At 33.0% G+C, this 20,842-nt stretch overlaps 1 protein-coding gene across 2 annotated transcripts in view; it reads left to right on the top strand.

Annotated features, from left to right (window-relative positions):
• JAK2 (Janus kinase 2) overlaps positions 1–20,842 on the top strand; it is a 118,537-nt gene that overhangs the window by 80,570 nt on the left and 17,125 nt on the right. For both annotated transcript variants that reach the window (XM_010860722.1, XM_010860721.1), the window contains exons 7-19: positions 1,643–1,964; positions 2,818–2,937; positions 4,777–4,934; positions 7,715–7,826; positions 9,675–9,861; positions 10,528–10,655; positions 13,761–13,895; positions 15,018–15,105; positions 16,002–16,129; positions 17,060–17,198; positions 18,845–18,996; positions 19,150–19,300; positions 19,998–20,134. In XM_010860722.1, the coding sequence (XP_010859024.1) occupies positions 1,643–1,964; positions 2,818–2,937; positions 4,777–4,934; positions 7,715–7,826; positions 9,675–9,861; positions 10,528–10,655; positions 13,761–13,895; positions 15,018–15,105; positions 16,002–16,129; positions 17,060–17,198; positions 18,845–18,996; positions 19,150–19,300; positions 19,998–20,134 (1,957 nt within the window). The remainder of the gene's footprint in view (positions 1–1,642; positions 1,965–2,817; positions 2,938–4,776; positions 4,935–7,714; positions 7,827–9,674; positions 9,862–10,527; positions 10,656–13,760; positions 13,896–15,017; positions 15,106–16,001; positions 16,130–17,059; positions 17,199–18,844; positions 18,997–19,149; positions 19,301–19,997; positions 20,135–20,842) is intronic.

Consider the following 20,842-nt stretch of genomic DNA (forward strand, 5'->3'; position numbering starts at 1 on the left):
AGAGTTGGACATGACTGAGCGACTTCACTTTCACTTTTCACTTTCCTGCATTGGAGAAGAAAATGGCAACCCATTCCAGTGTTCTTGCCTGGAAAATCCCAGGGACGGGGGAGCCTGGTGGGCTGCCATCTATGGGGTCACATAGGGTCAGACACAACTGAAGCGACTTAGCAGCAGCAGCAAGATACTGAGGGAGTTCTGCTTAGAGAAGCTTTTTTTTTTTTCCCCCTTTTTTTTCCCCTAAGAAAAAGATGAAGTCGTTTTTGATAATAAAGAGAAATGTAGCTGAGGTGTAAGACAGAAGAGAAGTAGGAACTTTAAGAATATCAGAGATTTGACATGGTTGTGGGACTTGGGAAAATTAGTTGAAAAGAGAAATGTCATAAAAGTGATAGTAGTGATAAAAGCCTATTTGAAATTTGTGATTATGAATTTATAATGCAACCCATCTACCTTGTCAAATGACTCTTCCCAGCAGCTTTGGCTACTTGAACACAAGACTGATATCTCCATAAGGGGATTAGGGTAGAGCAGGGAAGGAAAGAAAGCAGTGGTGTGCTGCTAAATGTTTAATAACAGTTCTTAGAGAAAAAAATATCTGATTTGTTTGTAACTTTTGCTGATATGCATGGTTTAAATACCATGTATCTGTGGCCAATTTCAAAGTAGCAATCTGAGATCACCCAATGCAGAGTTGAAAAGAGATGAGTAGCAAACCCTTTCCATCACTCAGATATAACCTCAAAAGCACATATAGTAGTAAAAATGTATAAATAAATAAATAATGTAAAATAATTAGGAAGTGATGCCTTTTGAGTATTTATTGTCTATATTTAAATATAATTTATTTGCAATTTTATTTAATTTAAAATTTAATGATGGCTCTATAACAGTACAAAATAATCATTAAAATATAATAATCCCTCATCATTAGGTAGTTCCAGCACTCAGGTACGCATAGTACAATGTGATAAGTGGTTAATTATGGAGCAGTGCACAGAATGCTGTCAGACAAAGGGAATAGCATCTAACATGGTTATAGAGATCCAGTTGTGCCTTCAGAAATAAAATAGTCTTCCTTTTTCAGACACTTGAGCAGAAGGGAAGTAAGTTATCTTCCTTCCTTAGGATATTTTACATAGAGATGGAAGTACAAAAGATTCAGAACATTTCCAAATAGAATTGTTTTTATTGCAAAGGGATTAATAGATATCGAAGCCGACCTGAGAGAATAATGCACACAAAAGAACTATGTTTGCCTAGTGAGTATCAGTAATATCTAACAAAATGTAACAATTTCCAGAATTCAGATAAATTTTATAGTATTATAGGAAAGATAGGCCAAAATGGTGTATATAAGATATCAGAGAAATTTTTAGAGATTCCAATATTAACTAGACTCCGTCTTCATTTCTTTAGGGGAAAAAAATTAACTTCTCCTTCTCTAAAATTTTATGACAACTCAGAATTTGTAAAGGCATTCACATCATCAAATAAAACCTTAAGGTTTTGTACTATATGGATGGTGACCTTTTTCATTTGACTATTGTGCTATTTACTTATTATGGAGAAGAGTGGTATCTTCTAATTTTATTTTGTTTCAACTTGTTTTGCTCTTGTGTGTATTCTTTATTATCTCTAGCTACAAGACATTTTTGCCAAAATGTGTTCGAGCAAAGATCCAAGAGTATCATATTTTGACAAGGAAGAGAATAAGGTACAGATTTCGCAGATTTATTGAGCAATTCAGCCATTGCAAAGCCACTGCCAGAAACTTGAAACTTAAGTATCTTATAAATCTGGAAACTCTTCAGTCTGCCTTCTACACAGAGCAATTTGAAGTAAAAGAACCTGGAAGAGGTCCTTCAGGTGAGGAGATTTTTGCAACCATTATAATAACTGGAAACGGTGGAATTCAGTGGTCAAGAGGGAAACATAAAGAAAGTGAGACACTGACAGAACAGGTAATCTTCAATGATACGTTCTCGTTCTTTGTTAATTTAAGTAGAATGGCAATAGAAGCAAAGTACTTTTAGTCATTTGGAACATGGTCTTGCACTACTCTCCTTCCGTTGATATAAGTGAAAGTTTTTAATAGTGTGACACCAGCAAGATCATAGCTATGGTTCTTTTCTCATTGTTCTTAAATGGCATATTGTTTGTTTTCTATGACAAAATAGTTAGTAATGGTGTTCTCTTTTAATTTTTGTTTTTTAAAATTCTGAAGTTTGATAACACATTTACAGGAGACTTTGAAAATACAGATGGTGTTCTTATAGGTTCAAAAAGGCTTACATTCTAAAAGTGATTTTTAAGGTTGTTTTGCTTCTTTTTTTTTCTTTTACTGTTACTGATAACTGGAAGCACAATTATGAAATTCAGTTAGAAAAAGATTAGTTTTTATTGATTTTATGATATTGCATACTTGTTAAATACTTCTTTAAGTTTGCTTTACAAGTTTTAAGTTTGTTCATGCGTATATTCTTCTTAGGATGTTATCAGATACTTATTTATTTTTTTATTTTAATTATTTGGTAAACTGAATTTTCTGGTAATGGTTTCTACTAATGTTGATTGGATTGAAGGGTACTATAGCACACTTTAGATTCCTGGCACCCTTTAATCCTCTCATTTTTAAATTCAAAACAAGATACAGTGTAGTCTTAGGGCTGTTACTGGGAGAGAGAATCTCATTTAATGCTTATCTATTGCTGTCAATACTTTTAAAAAGAATTTGGAATGAAAAATTATAAGTTTTGTTTTAAAATGGCTCCATAAATTCAACCTATTTTTAATATCAACTGCTCTTAATTACAGGATTTACAGTTGTATTGTGATTTTCCTGATATTATTGATATCGGTATTAAACAAGCAAATCAAGAAGGCGCAAATGAAAGCAGAATTGTAACTATTCATAAGCAAGATGGTAAAAGTCTAGTAAGTTTGCTTTATCATTATATAATGGTTATGCTTTATGGTTGTCAGAAATAAGTATTTCAGAATCTTAATACCTAAGATGTTCTCTTGTAGGGATTTTGATTATAATTTTAAATAGAGCTGTAACATCAATTTAGAGCTGTAAACATCAATTTAGTAAGCTTTTACATCTAGTTCTTTGTATCACTACCAACACCATTTCCCCAAAGAATGTCTTGTATATTAATGTATTTTTCAGTCATTTTCATAATTAGCAAAGCACCAGTTACTTCCTGCCCTCTCCTCTCCCACCCCAACCCCAGTTTTGCTCGTTCCCTGTTGTAATGCTCCTTCCTGTCTATACAGTCTACCCTCTATATCCATGAGTTCCATATCCACAGATTCAACTATCTGCAGATTGAAAATATTCAGAGAAAAAATTCCAGAAAGTTCTAAAAAGAAAACTTGAATTTACCATGTGCAGACAACTATTTGCATAGCATTTATATTGTATTTATAACCATTCACATCTCATTTACATTATATGAGGTATTATAGAGACGATTTAAAGGATATGAGAGGATATACATACTTTATATGCAGATACTGCATCATTTTATATAAGGAACTTGTGGATTCATGGATTTTGGTATCTGTGGAGGGGAGACAGATCCTTGAGCCAATACCTGCAGATATAGAGGAATGGAGGGATAACTGTATAATCTTTTTTACCAGTAGAGGTGTGCATAATTCTATCATATTGCCTATTTATATAACAAATTGTGAACCAATCCCAGGTAATCCCTATTTGAACTGTGAGGCATGTTTGATTATAAAAGATTAAACTTTTTTCTGTTTAAAGTAGCTTCAGAGGGAGTTCCCCGGTTGTCCAGTGGATTGGACTGTGTGCTTCCACTTCAGGGCCATGGGTTTGATCTCTGGTCTGGGAACTAAGAGCCCACATGCTGCCGAGCCTGGGCTAATAATAATAATAAGATAAAACAGCTTCAGACATCCTACTTATTTTAATTGAAAGGAAGAAATGAATTCCTTTGTACTGTGCTCTTAAACTACTTATTTTTCTGGCTCTGTTGTTTTCTTTTTAACTCAGATATTTCTTGTACTTTTGGCTTAAATGTCATATTTATTTTGTAATTTAAATATCTCTCTGTCTTATCTCTCTGGCCATTTTAGGGTTATATGACCAAAATTCTAAAACTTGTAATTCACTTTGATCAGCATGCTTTCCTGTTCTTAGGTATTAATCCTTTGTTGCACAGGTTTGCAATTCTTCATGTCATTGTTTATGGTATCTTTTATAGGAATCATTTTTATAACCTGTGTTAACTAAATATTTTTTATAGTTCAAATACCTCACACAGTTCTCTCCTTATAATTTTTGACATAAGTACATATTCTCTATTCTCATTGTGACTAATATTGTTCTTTGCTGAACCAGGCATTATACCATGATCACATTTTCATTCTTATATGTACAACTTTTTGTTTTTCTGCAAGTTGATTGTTCCTTCAATTTCTTTTAGTATTTCTAATTCATACCAACTTTTGTATCAGACTAGATATAGATAGGTTTCTAATTGAGATGACTGGAATATTTGTCTAATGGGTGTATTGGGAAATACAATATAATTATGGGTATAGAGTGGACTGTAACTGGAAAAGCATGGTAAACCCATATTTGAGAGGGTCTCAAATATCAGACACAAGAATTTGTAATTCAAAGTGTATAACTTGGAGCCATAAAAGACATTTGAGCAATCGCAAAGAAAAGTAATTTAGAAGAATTACCTGATAACATGCAGTGAAAATAAATTTCTTCTTTTTCTTTTCTCCTCCAAGGAAATTGAGCTTAAGTCATTAAGAGAAGCTTTGTCTTTTGTGTCATTAATTGATGGATATTATAGATTAACTGCAGATGCACATCATTATCTTTGTAAAGAAGTAGCACCTCCAATGGTGCTTGAAAATATACAAAGCAACTGTCATGGCCCAATTTCGTGAGTAATACTGACTTTTAAAGTAAGAAAGTAATAACAAGGTATTTATAAAGAATATTTTACACAACAGAATGATAAACCTAGGTTTAGGAAGTTCAGGAAAAGAAATATTATCTTGATCGGACTGAAATTATTTTTCTTTTAACAAAATTCTATTTCCAATCAGATTATATAACAATAAGAATTATTTAGATTATAATCTACCATCTATATTCCAGTCTATAGTACTAACTCGTTGTATAAGTTTGATATTTAGTACTCTCAGTTAAGTTCAGTCACTCAGTTGTGTCTGACTCTTTGCGACCCCATGAATTGCAGCACACCAGGCCTCCCTGTCCGTCACCAACTCCCTGAGTTCACTCAAACTCATGTCCAGCGAGTCGGCGATGCCATCCAGCCATCTCATCCTCTGTGTTCCCCTTTTCCTCCTGCCCCCAATCCCTCCCAGCATCAGAGTCTTTTCCAATGAGTCAACTCTTCGCATGAGGTGGCCAAAGTATTGGAGTTTCAGCTTTAGCATCAGTCCTTCCAATGAACACCCAGGACTGATCTTCTTTAGAATGGACTGGTTGGATCTCCTTGTGTTTAATTAATTCTTCGGTATTAATTTTTTAAAACCGTCCTATTTATGTTTCATTAATTTGGAAATAATGTGGAGGAGCCACAATGCAAAATTTTATAATCATCCTTATTTTTGAATAATCCAACACCTTCTACTGAAAGCTTTGAACACAAACTGTATCTGATGTCCATCTTTCTAGACTAGTGCTGTGCAGTATGTGATGGAAATGAAATGTTCTATATCTGTGCTCTTTAGTAATTGCTACTAGCCACATGTGGCTATTTAATATTTAGAATGTTTCTACTGCAACCAAGGAACTGAATTTTTAATTTAATTTTAATAGCTTTACAGTTGACCCTTGAATAACACAGTATGTTAATCCACATATAACTTATAGTCAGTCCTCCATATCTGTGGTTCCTTGATATCCTTGAGTTCAAACAACCACAGACCAAGCAGTAGTATAATCTTTACTACTGAAAAATACCTGCATATACGTGGACCCTTGCAGTTCAAACCCACGCTGTTCAAGGGTCAACTGTGAAGAGCTTCATGTGGCTACTAGCCAACATATTGACCCACACAGTTGTAGACCTTACTTTAGCACTAGATAAAACCAGCTATCATGAACATCTGTTCACCCCAAGTAGAAGTTATCTCTCAACCAGAATGTGTTTTATGATTGGCACCAGGTTTGAAGGCGGAGAAGGCCAGTGGCACCCCATTCCAGTACTCTTGCCTGGAAAATCCATGTACCGAGGAGCCTGGTAGGCTGCAGTCCGTGGGATCGCTATGAGTCAGACACGACTGAGCAACTTCACTTTCACTTTTCACTTTCATGCATTGGAGGAGGAAATGGCAACCCACTCCAGTGTTCTTGCCTGGAGAATCCCAGGGACGGCGGAGCCTGGTGGGCTGCCGTCTATGGGGTCTCACAGAGTCTGACGCGACTGAAGCGACTCAGCAGCAGCAGCAGCAGGTTTGAAGGATTTGAGCAGAAGAAACAATCTGGGATTTTGAGCATATATTTTTTACCTTAGTGAAAGTATTAGTTGCTCAGTTGTGTCTGACTCTGCTACCTCATGGACTGTGTCCCTCCAGGCTCTTCTGTCCATGGGATTCTCCAGGCAAGAATACTGGAGGGATTGCCATTCCCTTCTCCAGGAGATCTTCCCAACCCAGGGATCAAACCCGGGTCTTCTGCATTGCAGGCAGATTCTTCACAGTCTGAGCCACTGAAGAAGCTTTTTTACCTTAACCTATCTTTAAATATTTGAGAAATCAGGTCCTGACTGAAATTCAAGACTGATTTGACCTATACCTAATGTCTGTTTAAGAAGTATGATTGTGAGAATTCCCTGGTGATCCAGTGGTTCTGTCTCCGTGCTTCCACTGCAGGGGGCATGGGTTTGATCCTTGATCAGGGAACTAAGATCCCACATGCTACTCAGTACAGCCAAAAAAGAAGTATGGTTGCTATGAAAAAGTTGCATTATTTGAACATTCTGTAATTTACATATTCAGTATTTTGAAAACTCCTGCCATTCATTCATTCATTCATTATCCATTTTTTCATTTATTTGTAGAACATTTACTAAGTACCTGATATGTATCAGGTGCTGGTTTATATATGAGAAATACAGTGATAAGTAAAACAGAGATAATTCTTGCTTTCATGTAGATTACATTTCTTTCAATATATACAGCTTCAGTTAAACATATAGCAAATTTTAAAAAATTAGTAGTCTTTGTTGCTTGCCATTGGTCTTCTATTAGACTTTGATATTATATTAAATATTAAATATACTCATAAATTTTTATATTAGTAATGGCTGTGATGGAAGAGACAAGTGTTTTATGATACACTGTTTGTATAGTTAAATGAAGTTTTGAGTATGGTTTTTAAAATACTAAATTTGAAATTGGAAGGCAGAAAAGTCAAAGGAATGAGTTGTGTTCTTTATGATTTTGTATGTCTTATGATACCTTATGTTTTTAAAGCAATATAATTGCTCCTTGAATCAATGTGAACTTATTGCAGAATGGCTTGGTACTTAAGTATTTTTCCTTGCAAGATTATTGGTAAAAGTATAAAGTAGAGGAGACTTATAAAAATTCTTAGAGTTTTAGATTTGACTTTTGATCTTTTAGATGACACGTTGGTTGTAATGTCATGGTTCTTACTACATTATCATTCAAATTATTTCTTTACCTTTAGAATGGATTTTGCTATCAGTAAACTGAAGAAAACAGGTAATCAGACTGGACTGTATGTACTTCGATGCAGTCCTAAGGACTTTAATAAATATTTTCTGACTTTTGCTGTTGAGGTTAGTATGACATAATTAATGGTAATATGTTTATTTAGTGCATGTAATTCCCCTTTGATAATATCTACTGTATTTCCTTTTTAATGCTCCAAATGATAGTTCTGGATATGATAACTAGCAATTAAGTAAGCTTAATTTACCTCAGGAATTCTTTATAAATAAACAAAATATAACTCCTAGGATTTAATGTTAAAAATTATTTGTAATATCTTAGTATCTTTTTATCTGGATTTTTTTGTTTGAGTATTACCAGTATGTCTGATTTCATCACATCTTTTGAAGTCTCTTTTGTCACAAAAATGGAAACCTTTACTAAAACGTGTAGAACAAAACAAATTAGAAGTAAACTTTCATTTTACTGGTAACGGTTATAGAATTAGAGCAAAATAGGGTAATAACAAAGAAAAAGACATTGTACTTTTAACTGGTGGTTTTTCCAATATTAAGAATAATGATCTACAATGTACACTTTAAGTGTAATACTGTAATGAAATCTCACTGTTAATACAGACCATTTTGGATCTCAACTAAAATTATTTATTGTACAAAATTATATAAGATATACTATCACTTATAAAGCAATTTCATGGTATAAATCTTGAGAAACTTTATAGCTGCTTCCAAAATTTATCATACTTTTTAAAAGTAGAGACTATAAGAATTGTGTTATTATTTTAATTTTTATAAAAAACAATCATATTTAACATATGTAAAGTGGATTAATTGTCCATGAAAATATAGAAAGTAGGTTGCTCCATGACTTTAACATTGTAAAATACTGATAGTCTATCCTAATTCACAGTCTATTATATTCAATTATCAAATCAAAATGTGTATATTTTTATGTTTACTGTATTAGTCTAGTGTAATATGAGGGCTGTATATTAGGGAGCATATGATATAACCCTGCTTAAGAAATTTATCTTTTTGTAAAACAAAAATGAAGTATACCAAAAAATATTAAATTGAGCATTGTTTATTATACAACATTATCCAGTGTAAGCAAATAAGACAATAAGAGAAGGTTTACAATGATTAAAATAGGTCCTTTAGAGTAGGAAGGACTTGAGACTGACCAGAGATGAGTTGATTTTATAAAAAATGATTGTAAGTTGATTGAATATGTTTTTGGCAGATTGAATATGTTTAAAAATAGATGGATGAGAAGTACAGCACATAAGACAAACATTGAAAAACTGAATATTATCAGAATTGCCATATTAGAGATAATTATACAAATACTGTAATGGCACAGAGAAACAGGTCATCACCTTTGCCTGTGGAATGGAGTAAGTGTTGTTAGGGAGGACCTCACAGAAAAAGTGAAATTAAACTGAGTTTTAAGAATTAAAGACATTGCTCAAAAGGAAAGGATGTACATTCTACAGAGAGATAGCACTTACAGTTTTCAAGGCATAAAATGGCATGGCATTTGCTTTAAATTTTGTAAGCCACTCAATAAGCTAAAACATGGATTATATGTTGAGAGTGGCAGGAGTTAAGGTTGGAGATGGAGGCAGAAGCCAACTCATGGAAGGCCTATTGTGCTAAAATCGTTTTATACTATGTCTTGTAAATGTGGAAGGTTCTTAAGGATGCTATTATTATTGTTTATTATTATTGCTTTCTTCCTTGCCTTTCAATAAGCCACATTTATAGACTAGGCAGTTGCAATTAGATGCCTTTTTGAGGCATCTAACACCTTGGTCACCTTATGCTGATACTACGTTAGGATTCATGGTTCAAGTGTTCTGTTGGTTGTTTTTGTGATATCCTTTTTGTCACAGTAATCACTATGATGTCCATTGTGATTTTTCCTCCCCTTTGTTTATAATTAAACTTACATAGCGAGAAAATGTTATTGAATATAAGCACTGTTTGATTACCAAAAATGAGAATGGAGAATACAACCTCAGTGGTACTAAGAAGAACTTCAGTAATCTTAAAGATCTTCTGAATTGCTACCAGATGGAAACTGTTCGCTCAGACAGTATAATTTTCCAGTTTACTAAATGCTGTCCCCCAAAGCCAAAAGGTAAAATAGTTTTCTAGTTATTTTTAAAATACTGGTCTTGGGTGTTGTATTTGGTGGGCGATATCTTTGGTATACTGATTTCACAAGAAACAGGAGAGAAAAAGCTCCAAAAACAATGAATTTTTTCCTCATATGTTGTACAAGCATCCTCTAATAGAATTGTTCAGTTTGGTTTGGGTTGTCTATAAGTGACTTAAGATTGTATAATGCTAAAATTTATTTTAAGAAATAATAATTTCATAGGATCAATAAGCTACTTATTTATTGAACTGAAAGACCTCACAACCAAATTCTCATGTTATTCTGAATAAATACTTTTAGATCCTTTTAGAATCTTAATTTCTTTTCAATTATCTTTTAAAATGAAAATAGTAAGATTAGAAACCTCTTGAGATAACAGGCATATTAAAATTCCTGAAAAATTGTACTAGTTAAGAAAATGATTATAATTTTGCATATAATAACTGGTTAGAGTACATCAGACTTCAATGAAAAAACTCCTAAAATAGTTTTCCATGGAAAAATAAAAAGGAACAATAAGAGGCTATTAAGCATTTCTTTTATATAGGACACATTTTATTTTATTCCTTTAGAGCAATTTATATTCTCAGTGTGTTTTGATTTTATGTATTTTTTTTTCATTCATTCTATCCTTTTTTTAAACAGACAAATCAAACCTTCTAGTCTTCAGAACCAATGGTATTTCTGATGTACCAACCTCACCAACTTTACAAAGGCATAATAATGTGAACCAAATGGTGTTCCACAAAATTAGAAATGAAGATTTGGTATTTGTAAGTCAATGGATGCTGATTATTGTCTTTCTGTCTTTTTAAAACAACTGTTTTTGTCTTTTTAAACAAATGTTCTTCATTTTCTACCCCGCATTCATTCACATGACATTTAGAACTATTTTATTATAACCTATGTTATAAAAATTTTATAGCAGTTCAGATACTTTCATTTCCTGTGAATGTGTGATACCAAATGAGTTAATTATTTTAAGAATGGAATTGTATTCTCTTTTGAGAAATTTTTAAAAAATTAAAAATTAAAAGTCTTCTGAAAAAGTATCTTAATTCTCAGGTTCTCAAGAAAGTAAGGGAAATTCAAAGAAGGTACTGAAAACAGTAGTAACACATAAGAGCTCATGTTTGGCCACAGGACATTTTGGGAAATTAGGATTATTCTCACTAATCAAGAGAACTAAGAGATAAAAGCAGTACCAAAAAAGGGCCAAGTCTTGAGTTCTATACAAGACAAGGAGTTAAAAGTAAGGCTATCTGTGAATAAAGCCAGGATTCTTAAGTAAATGGATCCTCAGTGAAACAGTATATGGATTGTGAAAAATTTATCCACTAGCAAAAAGAGAAAAAGAATGTTGTCTGTTTTAGTTGTGCTCTTAAGTTAGGAAAAAGTTCATCCTGAGAATTTGTAATTATAAACTTTTGAATTAAAGTTTATACCACCTGCATGGTTTGAGAAACCCTAAGCCAATAAATTGAAGAACTAAAGAACCTCTTGATGAAAGTGAAAGAGGAGAGTGAAAAAGTTGGCTTAAAGCTCAACATTCAGAAAACTAAGATCATGGCATCCAGTCCCATCACTTCATGGCGAATAGATGGTGAAACAATGGAAACAGTGGCTGACTTTATTTTTCTGGGCTCCAAAATCACTGCAGATGGTGACTGCAGCCATGAAATTAACAGATGCTTACTCCTTTAAAGGAAAGTTATGACCAACCTGCTGCTGCTGCTAAAAGTGAAACTGAAGTCGCTCAGTTGTGCCCAACTGTTAGCGACCCCATGGACTGCAGCCTACTAGGCTCCTCCGTCCATGGGATTTTCTAGGCAAGAGTACTGGAGTGGAGTGCCATTGCCTTCTCCATATGACCAACCTAGACAGCATATTCAAAAGCAGAGACATTACTTTGCCAACAAAGGTTCGTCTAGTCAAGGCTATGGTTTTTCCAGTGGTCATGTATGGATGTGAGAGTTGGACTGTGAAGAAAGCTGAGCACAGAAGAATTGATGCTTTTGAACTGTGGCGTGGGAGAAGACTCTTAAGAGTCCCTTGGCCTGCAAGGAGATCCAGCCAGTCCATCCTAAAGGAGATCAGTCCTGGGTGTTCATTGGAAAGACTGATGTTGAAGCTGAAACTCCAATACTTTGGCCACCTGATGCGAAGAGCTGACTCATTGGAAAAGACCCTGATGCTGGGAAAGATTGAAGGCAGGAGGAGAAGGGGACAACAGAGGATGAGATGGTTGGATGGCATCACCGACACGATGGACATGGGTTTGGGTGGACTCCGGGAGTTGGTGATGGACAGGGAAGCCTGGCATGTTGCAGTTCATGGAGTCGCAAAGAGTTGGACCCAACTGAGCTACTGAACTGAACTGAACCCAATAAATTAAATTAAAATAATAGGTGGTACTCCTTTAGTAACACCTTGTGGTGGTCGTCAAAAGCAAATATAAAATCTTTCTGGAAGGATATCCTCTTAATGTAGGCCACCTAAGATTCCCACAGATAAAATGACTCCAAACATGAGCTTTAAGCTGAAAATTTAAAAACATATGGAGAAGTAGTAATCCAGGATTAAGCAAGAATCAGCAGACCAACAGGCATCAAAATTATATCTAAGAGCTTCATAGACTTTTCAGATAGAAGCTATAAAATACACATTTATATGTTTAAACATTAAAAAGGAGTTGAAAACAAGGGAAAAACCCAAGATAGTATCAACATAGCCCAAAAAGATTTGGGGGAAAAAGTACAGAAGTGGAAAATATACTCATTGACATTTAAAAAGGGACAAAGTAAAAGGCAGATTATTCATAGTTGAAGAGAGAACTACTGAATTGAAAGATCTGAAAATCATTTAAATGCTGCAGATAGGGAGAGAGAAATGGAAATTATGAAAGAGAGCTTAAGGGACATGAAAAGTAGAATGAGAAAGACCAAACTGATATCTGAATTCCTTAAGGAAACAATAGATAGAATTATTCAGAATTACAAAGATATGAATCTTATGTGAGTAACAAGAAGCAGGGAGTTGCTAGGTAACCTGACTAACATTGCAAAACTAATAATAATAGAGTGCAGGCAGCCCTGCTTCAGATTGCAGGCTTTCAATTATTCTGTAAGGGTATATAGGAAGCACTAGTAATAGTAGTAATAGCTAACACTTAATTCAGCATTTACTCTGTTGTGGACTGCACTAAGTGCTATTGTGTATTTTTTCATTTATTGTTCATGAGAGTTCTTTGGAAAAATAATCATTATCCCCATTCTTCAGATGAGGATACCAAGATATTCTTTCTTTCTATTCTTTCTGCAGTATAGAAAGATTAAATGGCCTGTACAAGGTCACACAAATAGTAAGTAGTAATAAAGAACAGGTCAGACATTCTGCACTATCAGGAAAGGCAAGCAAGGAAAGAGACTCACATGCAAATAAATGTAGGTAACACTGACATTATAAAAAGTGTTAAAATTGATAATTATACCTAATTTAGGGCATTTAAGAACAGGGTGAAATCAAATTACACTTTGTTCTTTAATCTTTGTTTTCTGTGTTTTATTACTATGAAGAAAGCAGAATATAATTAATATGGAGTCTCAAATCCAGATTTGGTTTGTAAAGGAAATATTTGCTCATGAATTTTTTTTTTTTTTGTAATTTTAATTTTATTTTCTTTTTAAACTTTACATAATTGTATTAGTTTTGCCAAATATCAGAATGAATCCATCACAGGTATACATGTGCTCCCCATCCTGAACCCTCCTCCCTCCTCCCTCCCCATACCATAACTCTTGTCATTGGACATATTTCCTAATTCCCACATCTTCCTCCATTCTTATTCATGCTTTCCTCTTTTTTTTTTTTGGTTAAAGAATGAAAGCCTTGGCCAAGGAACTTTTACAAAAATTTTTAAAGGTATAAGAAGAGAAATAGGAGACTATGGTCAGCTGCATGAAACAGAAGTTCTTTTAAAAGTTCTGGATAAAGCACATAGAAACTATTCAGAGGTTTGTATATTCTTTATATAATTCATGTAGTTTATGATAGTTAAAATATGCTCTCATACACACAAAACACATTGATTCATGTGGCTTTTCAAATTATAATTTTTAAAAGTATATATATCAAAGACCTTTCTGAGGATGCATTCTGTTGGGGCTAAAAACTAACAGAATTTTTTCATTGTAACTAATTTCCAAACTAATTTTTAAGTGTGGTGTTAAGTGTTTGATTACATCTTTGCATATATAATACTAAGGCAGTTGGTTTTAAAGTTAGCTCCCCAGAGCTTCCTGGGTTCCACAGGTTTCCTCTGTAATTTAATCTACTTTTTAAAAAAGTTTGAAGGGCAGTGTACTGAGGAACACTGTGTAGGTGAAATGTGGATGGATACCTCTGGGCATCATCTGAAGATGCTAGCCAGCAGAAATCCTGCTGCCAGTTGCCAGAGTCTTTAGCACAGTAATATATCACCAAACGTGATGTAACATACATTTATGAACTTAAAATGTCTTAAAAGAAGTTAGTAAAAGATAATGTGAAACATACAAGCCAAAGAGTTGTTATAATCCAGAACTCCACAGTGTTGGTGATTGTGATCTTCAACAACCATACCCCGAAGTTCTAGGCAAAGTTTAGTTGAGTTAGAGTGATATTATCTGCCAGTCTCCTGACATAGGTGTTAGACTGTTTTATCTGCCAAGTCATCATTCTTAATTCTTTAGGAAGTGTTAATTGAAGCTCCCATCCATGTTTACTGCAGTTGCACATCACTGTCTCTGGTGTATGCAGCTGTATATATCTCTGTTCTCCACTCTGGCTGCTGTGGGTCTAAGACTGTTTATTTTGCATCATTCACATTGCCCTGTATCACGATTGGTCTTTCTCATTGCTCTTTCCTTAAACTAAGCTTAAATTAGGGGTTTCTTGGAAATGAACTCTAACATCAAGGTTGATGGAAGTTGCAAATCTAAAGGGACCAAAGCACATTGTAGTCTTGTATATAGTCCTGCTGAGAATAGAAGTTCATTTTTCTAATGAAAAATTAGAGTATCTTTCTGAACTGTGAATGCTTATAGACATGAAAGGTAATTCTTTTGCAACTTTTAATTTTTTTTTCTTTTCCTTAGTCTTTCTTTGAAGCAGCAAGCATGATGAGCCAGCTTTCTCACAAACATCTGATTTTAAATTATGGAGTATGTGTCTGTGGAGAGGAGAGTAAGTAAAACCACCAGCTTCCTTTCTGTTAATGTTATGTCTTTCAAAACATCCATTTTTATTTATATAGAAAATTTAATTTTAGGATCATAGTTGGCTATCAGTATAACTATAACAAATTAAATATTGTTGAAACACAAAACACTGTATTTCTTTTTTTTATTTATTAATATTTCCCATACTTTTTCATTTAGGGGAAAAGGAGAATATACTTCCTTACAAAGTTTGAAAACAGTGTTTTAGAGCATATAATCCCAGTTCTTTTGGTTTTATACTTATTTCATTGACTCTGTGATGCATTTTTTTCACATTAAAAGTATCTGAATGTGATATAATTGATGGTATTTCATAATTGACAATTTAAAAAATTTTGTAGTCCATAGTAATGGGACATAGGACAGTCAGTGGCTCATTGAAACTCCGAGATCTTTTTTTTTTAATACTAATGTAAATTTCTCTGCAGTAAATTCTTTATTATTGATGTATGGATTATTCTCCAAATTAACCATGGGCAGCAAAACTTTCATAACATTTGTTTTAGTCACCCAGCAAGATCCAAAGGCGACTTTTGTCACCAAAAATTGTTATATACATATGAAAACTAATTTTAATATTAGTTGAAGCAGAGTCATAATTTGAGATTCATTCTATATATGATATTGTGTTTATATATAATTATTTAGACTTCTGCCTCTTACTGTTGTGAATAAACTAAAACTCCAAAATGCAGTAGTATATACCTGTTATGCTTTCTTTAAATTATTGAATTTCATGTAATTTAATTTCTTTACCTATAATACTCACATATAACTATAAATATATTTATAAAAGTTTAAAATTATATATATTTTCATTGTATTATATTTTAGCCTTATTATTATTATATTTTAATGCAGATATTCTGGTTCAGGAATTTGTAAAATTTGGATCACTAGATACATATCTGAAAAAGAATAAAAATTCTATAAATATATTATGGAAACTTGAAGTGGCTAAACAGTTGGCATGGGCCATGCATTTTCTAGTAAGTAGTATATTCTTTTGTCAACTTACTATTTTACATTATGAAGCAGTGTGAAAGGATCTTGACCTGGGAACAAGAAATAAGTCTATAGATGCTGAGTTATTTAAAATAATCTGTGTCAGTTGGGGAAAGGGATTATTTTAGGTGTATATTTATGTGAAATAAATTTTGAAACAAGTAGTATTGTCATTCCATCAGTCTCTTAGAACTGCTGAAGGATAATCTGTAGTTTGTGTACCTTGGCTTTAAAGAATTGAATGAAAAATTATCAAAAAAAAAAAAAAAGAGCTATGGACAACATAAAAATCCTGTAGAAAGTCTCTTGTTACGATATTTGTAGGTAATTGGAAATTATGTCCACTGAGAAAGTAATATTGTCAGAAAAGCAAAATACTGGAGGGCCATCCAGTGATCAGATTCTTCAGAGTGCACCTTCTGAACAGAAACAATATTTCTTGTGTCAGCTGCTATCTACAAATACATACAGTTTAAAATCTCAAGATTCATAAAGTGAACTGGCATAAAGTAATTTTAAAAAATATTAATTTTTCGGAGACTTCCCTGGCAGTCCAGTGGTTAAGACTTAGCATTTCCAAGCAGGGGGTACAGGTCCAATCTTTGGTCAGGATGCTAAGATCCCATATGCCGCCGAGTGTGGCAAAAAATAAATTAATAATTAAATAAGATAGCCTATAAAATTATAAAAGTAAGTATTTGTTTCATCATGGGTATAGATTATTGTTTTGTTTAAAATGTAAAATAGGAAGCACAGTGCTGCTATAACATTTCCTTTTATTTTCTCAAAGTGTACCTCCAAATTAATGTTTACTTAATTTTTGTTTTTTAAATCCACTTGCGGGCCCTGGACATACTAAGTGCTCAAATATTTGTGGGTTAATATTTGAATGTTTATGCAATTAATTTTAATAGGAAGAAAAAACCCTTATTCATGGGAATGTGTGCGCCAAAAATATTCTTCTTATCAGAGAAGAAGACAGGAAGACAGGAAATCCTCCTTTCATCAAACTTAGTGATCCTGGCATTAGTATTACAGTTTTGCCAAAAGACAGTAAGTTCAACAGGAATCAAATTTAACTTTATTAACCTTTGCTTGGAAAGAGGTATAAAAATCATGCTGTTAATTTTTCTCAAACACTATTTTATTGACATATTCTTGCTTAATAAATTTAGTTACCATTTTCAGCAACCTAAATTATAGTTACATCTTAGACTCTTGTCTATTTGTCCTTTCTTACGTTTCCGTGAACTGTAAAGTGATTTTTTGAAGCAGTTTTAATCCCTAATTAAGTATGAAATGTCAGGTTTTATCCAATTTTATTGTGGAATTTTTTAATATCAGTCTTTGAATCACAAGTAAATTTTCTAAATTTTTATTCTCTTTAATCATTAAATAAAAATTTGAGAAGAAGTATTTCTAGTTTGAAATTTTTATTTTGTTTAATTATTCAGCTAATTATGACTTCTTTTACTTTTCTTTTGTGTCGGTAACATCCTTAACAAAATTAAAAATTTCAGTCAAAGAGGAGTGTTTTTTTGGTCCAAATAGTGTTGTAATTGTGTTTCATTGAACTAGCTAATTTCTCTAATTGAATGCTCTACATTTAGAATCCAGATTTATCAACTTTTGTACATTGATGCGTGGTTTCTTTTTGGAGCTAATAGTAGTTGAACTCTGTACCCTTATATGACAGTGAGGACAGGGACTATAGGGCAGAAAATGTTATAGGAATTTAGATCTGATACTTGGGGATTTTACCCTTTGGAGTGGAATGTGAAGAAAGAGAATATATATTTGTATGAAGGAGAAAAGGACTCTGTACTCTTAAAATCTCTTAATTATACATCAGAAATATTCACATTGCTTTACCAAAATATAGCAAAAGATGCAACAGTTTATCATTCTTATTTATTTATTTACTTATTTACATACCTATTTACTTATATATATCTATCTTCTATCATTCTGTCTATGCCAGAATACCAGAGGGTAAAGTTAAAGTGTTCCCTCCTTTTGTGAATATCATTTTTCTGATGGGATCAAAGACATCAAAAAACTAACTTGGAAGATTTCATGGTCTGGGCAGAACCTATGTATATCAATATTGTGCCAAGAATATCTTGGTATAATTTAATCATTCATTTGCCTATTGGCCCTTGTTTTTCATTTGCAGGTTAGAATAGTGACTACTATTGAGTCATTAGTACAGATTGAAATGATGTTAACATTACCTTTATTGTTTATACATTGTTAAGAAGTAAAAAGTATATCAAGAAGCAATTTGGGAAAAAATGTACGGGGGAAAAAAATATTGTGAATGCATAGCTATTAGGAAAGGTTAGAGAGAACGGGGCAATAGTTGAAACACTACGGTTTAATGTAAAATTTAGTCGATCCAGGATTCATTGTACAGTAACTAATTCTGTGCTATTAACAAATTGTATAACTTTGGGCAAATTATTCAATCATTATGGGTCTTAACGTTGACATTGTTAAAGCTGAGATATTGAATTAGGTGATCTCAGAGGTCCCTTCTGGCCCTTAAGCATGTGTATATGCATGAACATACCCCCGCCCCCAAGCAAATTAAAATGATTTGATTATTCCAATTTGTGTGAAATTATTAACATATATAAGAATTGTTTTATTAAGGGAGTTATTTAAGCATTTTTTTTTTTTTAACTATCATTTAAAAGTCCTGCAGGAGAGAATACCATGGGTACCACCTGAATGCATTGAAAATCCTAAAAATCTAAACCTGGCAACAGACAAATGGAGTTTTGGTACCACATTGTGGGAAATCTGCAGTGGAGGAGATAAGCCTCTGAGTGCTTTGGATTCTCAAAGAGTAAGTTTATATAAACAGTGAAGTTGTAATTATTTTGTGATTCCTAATATTTCTTTCACATTATTTGATATTCTTTAGCCAATTTTATGTTAAAAAAAAAAGGTTTACATGGCATTTATAATTTATTCTCAACATGTGGTTCTTTAATTATAGAAACTACAGTTTTATGAAGATAGGCACCAGCTTCCTGCGCCAAAGTGGACAGAATTAGCAAATCTTATTAATAATTGCATGGATTATGAACCAGATTTTAGGCCTTCTTTCAGAGCCATTATAAGAGATCTTAATAGTTTGTTTACTCCAGGTATGTACTGTTGGAACAATCTTAATGATGTATTTAATAAATCCTTACTAATTTTGTAATCCCCCTCTGGGAAGTTCCCTGATGTCTTTTAGACCCTCTTAATTTCTTACATTCATATGACTTTTTCTACCTTATACATATTCTAGTCTCATTGATTGTGAAGTATTTTCATAAAATGCTTTTACCCTTTTAATAATCTCAATTTAGTTTGCTATTTAATTAGTACACTGAGAAGCTTATTTGATTTTTTTATAAACAATTCTTTGTTTTTTAAACTAGCTCTCACATATAGCTGACTAATTTTCTAAATATGAAGTAGATTTTTGTTTGTCCTCTCCTCCTTAAAAAACTTAGCTAAATATACCTGTGTCTGACCCATAAATATTTTCTGTTCCAATACTGCTTGTTCTTCTTGCCACAAAAATCGGCATACTAACTTACTTTATAAATATTAAAATTGCCTATTTTGGAAAGTATTCATTTATCCTTTGCAAAAATCTTTACCAAAAACCTGTCCAATTATGAGTTATAATTCAAGGCTTCCATTAACAGTCTAAACGTTCAGAGTTGCCTTGTATCAATTTGTATTTAGTGTTTCTAACTCATTATGATTATTTTGGTCAGCCTGAATAAGAATAATTTTAACCCAGAGAATGGATTTGCCAGATTATGTTAGAAATGTTATTTATTTCTCCAGATTATGAACTATTAACAGAAAATGACATGTTACCAAATATGAGAATAGGTGCCCTAGGATTTTCTGGTGCTTTTGAAGACCGAGACCCTACACAATTTGAAGAAAGACACTTGAAATTTCTACAGCAACTTGGCAAGGTAAAGTGTCAGAAGATTTTTAAATAATTGAAGTGTAATCATAAAACATTTTATTTAGGGGAGAAAAGACTTAAGAGACTCTCTAAAGTTCACTTTCCACAGAGTTTTAGAGTGTTTGTATAACCAGCAAGTACCTACTACATAACACAAGAAACTCTGCTCAATATTTTATAACAACCTAAATGAGAAAAGAATTTGAAAAAAGAACAGATACGTGTATATGTATAACTGAATCACTTTGCTCTACACCTAAAACTAGCACAGCATTATTAATCAACTATACTTCAATATAAGATAAAAAGGTTTTAAAAGGTGTCTATAGAAAAAAGGCTTAGTTTTCAGGTTTTGGGGAAATGCTGTGTTGAATAGCTGTCTTTACTGAAAAACTTGTTGGAACCTTTAACATGTACTGTGCATTGAACATTTTCAAAAGGAGGATAAATTAAGCTATATTTTTCCCAATTAATTTGACCATGAGATTCTTTCTTGGTAGAGGGCACTTTAGTTATGAGATAGAGAAAAGAACAATTAATAAGCCTTTCCACCTGCCTCCTTTTTTAGTCACCTAAGGGAGAAATAATTAATCTGCTTGCTCATTCAGAGTCCAGATGTTGACTGGAGAAGGCATGTTTACTAGCAGACAGTTTCTCTCTTCTGAAAGGTAACACAGTCAGGCATAGCCTACATTTTAGGCTGGTAAAAAAGTTA

Source organism: Bison bison, unplaced genomic scaffold (assembly GCF_000754665.1).
Source record: "Bison bison bison isolate TAMUID 2011002044 unplaced genomic scaffold, Bison_UMD1.0 scf7180017864469, whole genome shotgun sequence".
NCBI lineage: Eukaryota > Metazoa > Chordata > Mammalia > Artiodactyla > Bovidae > Bison > Bison bison.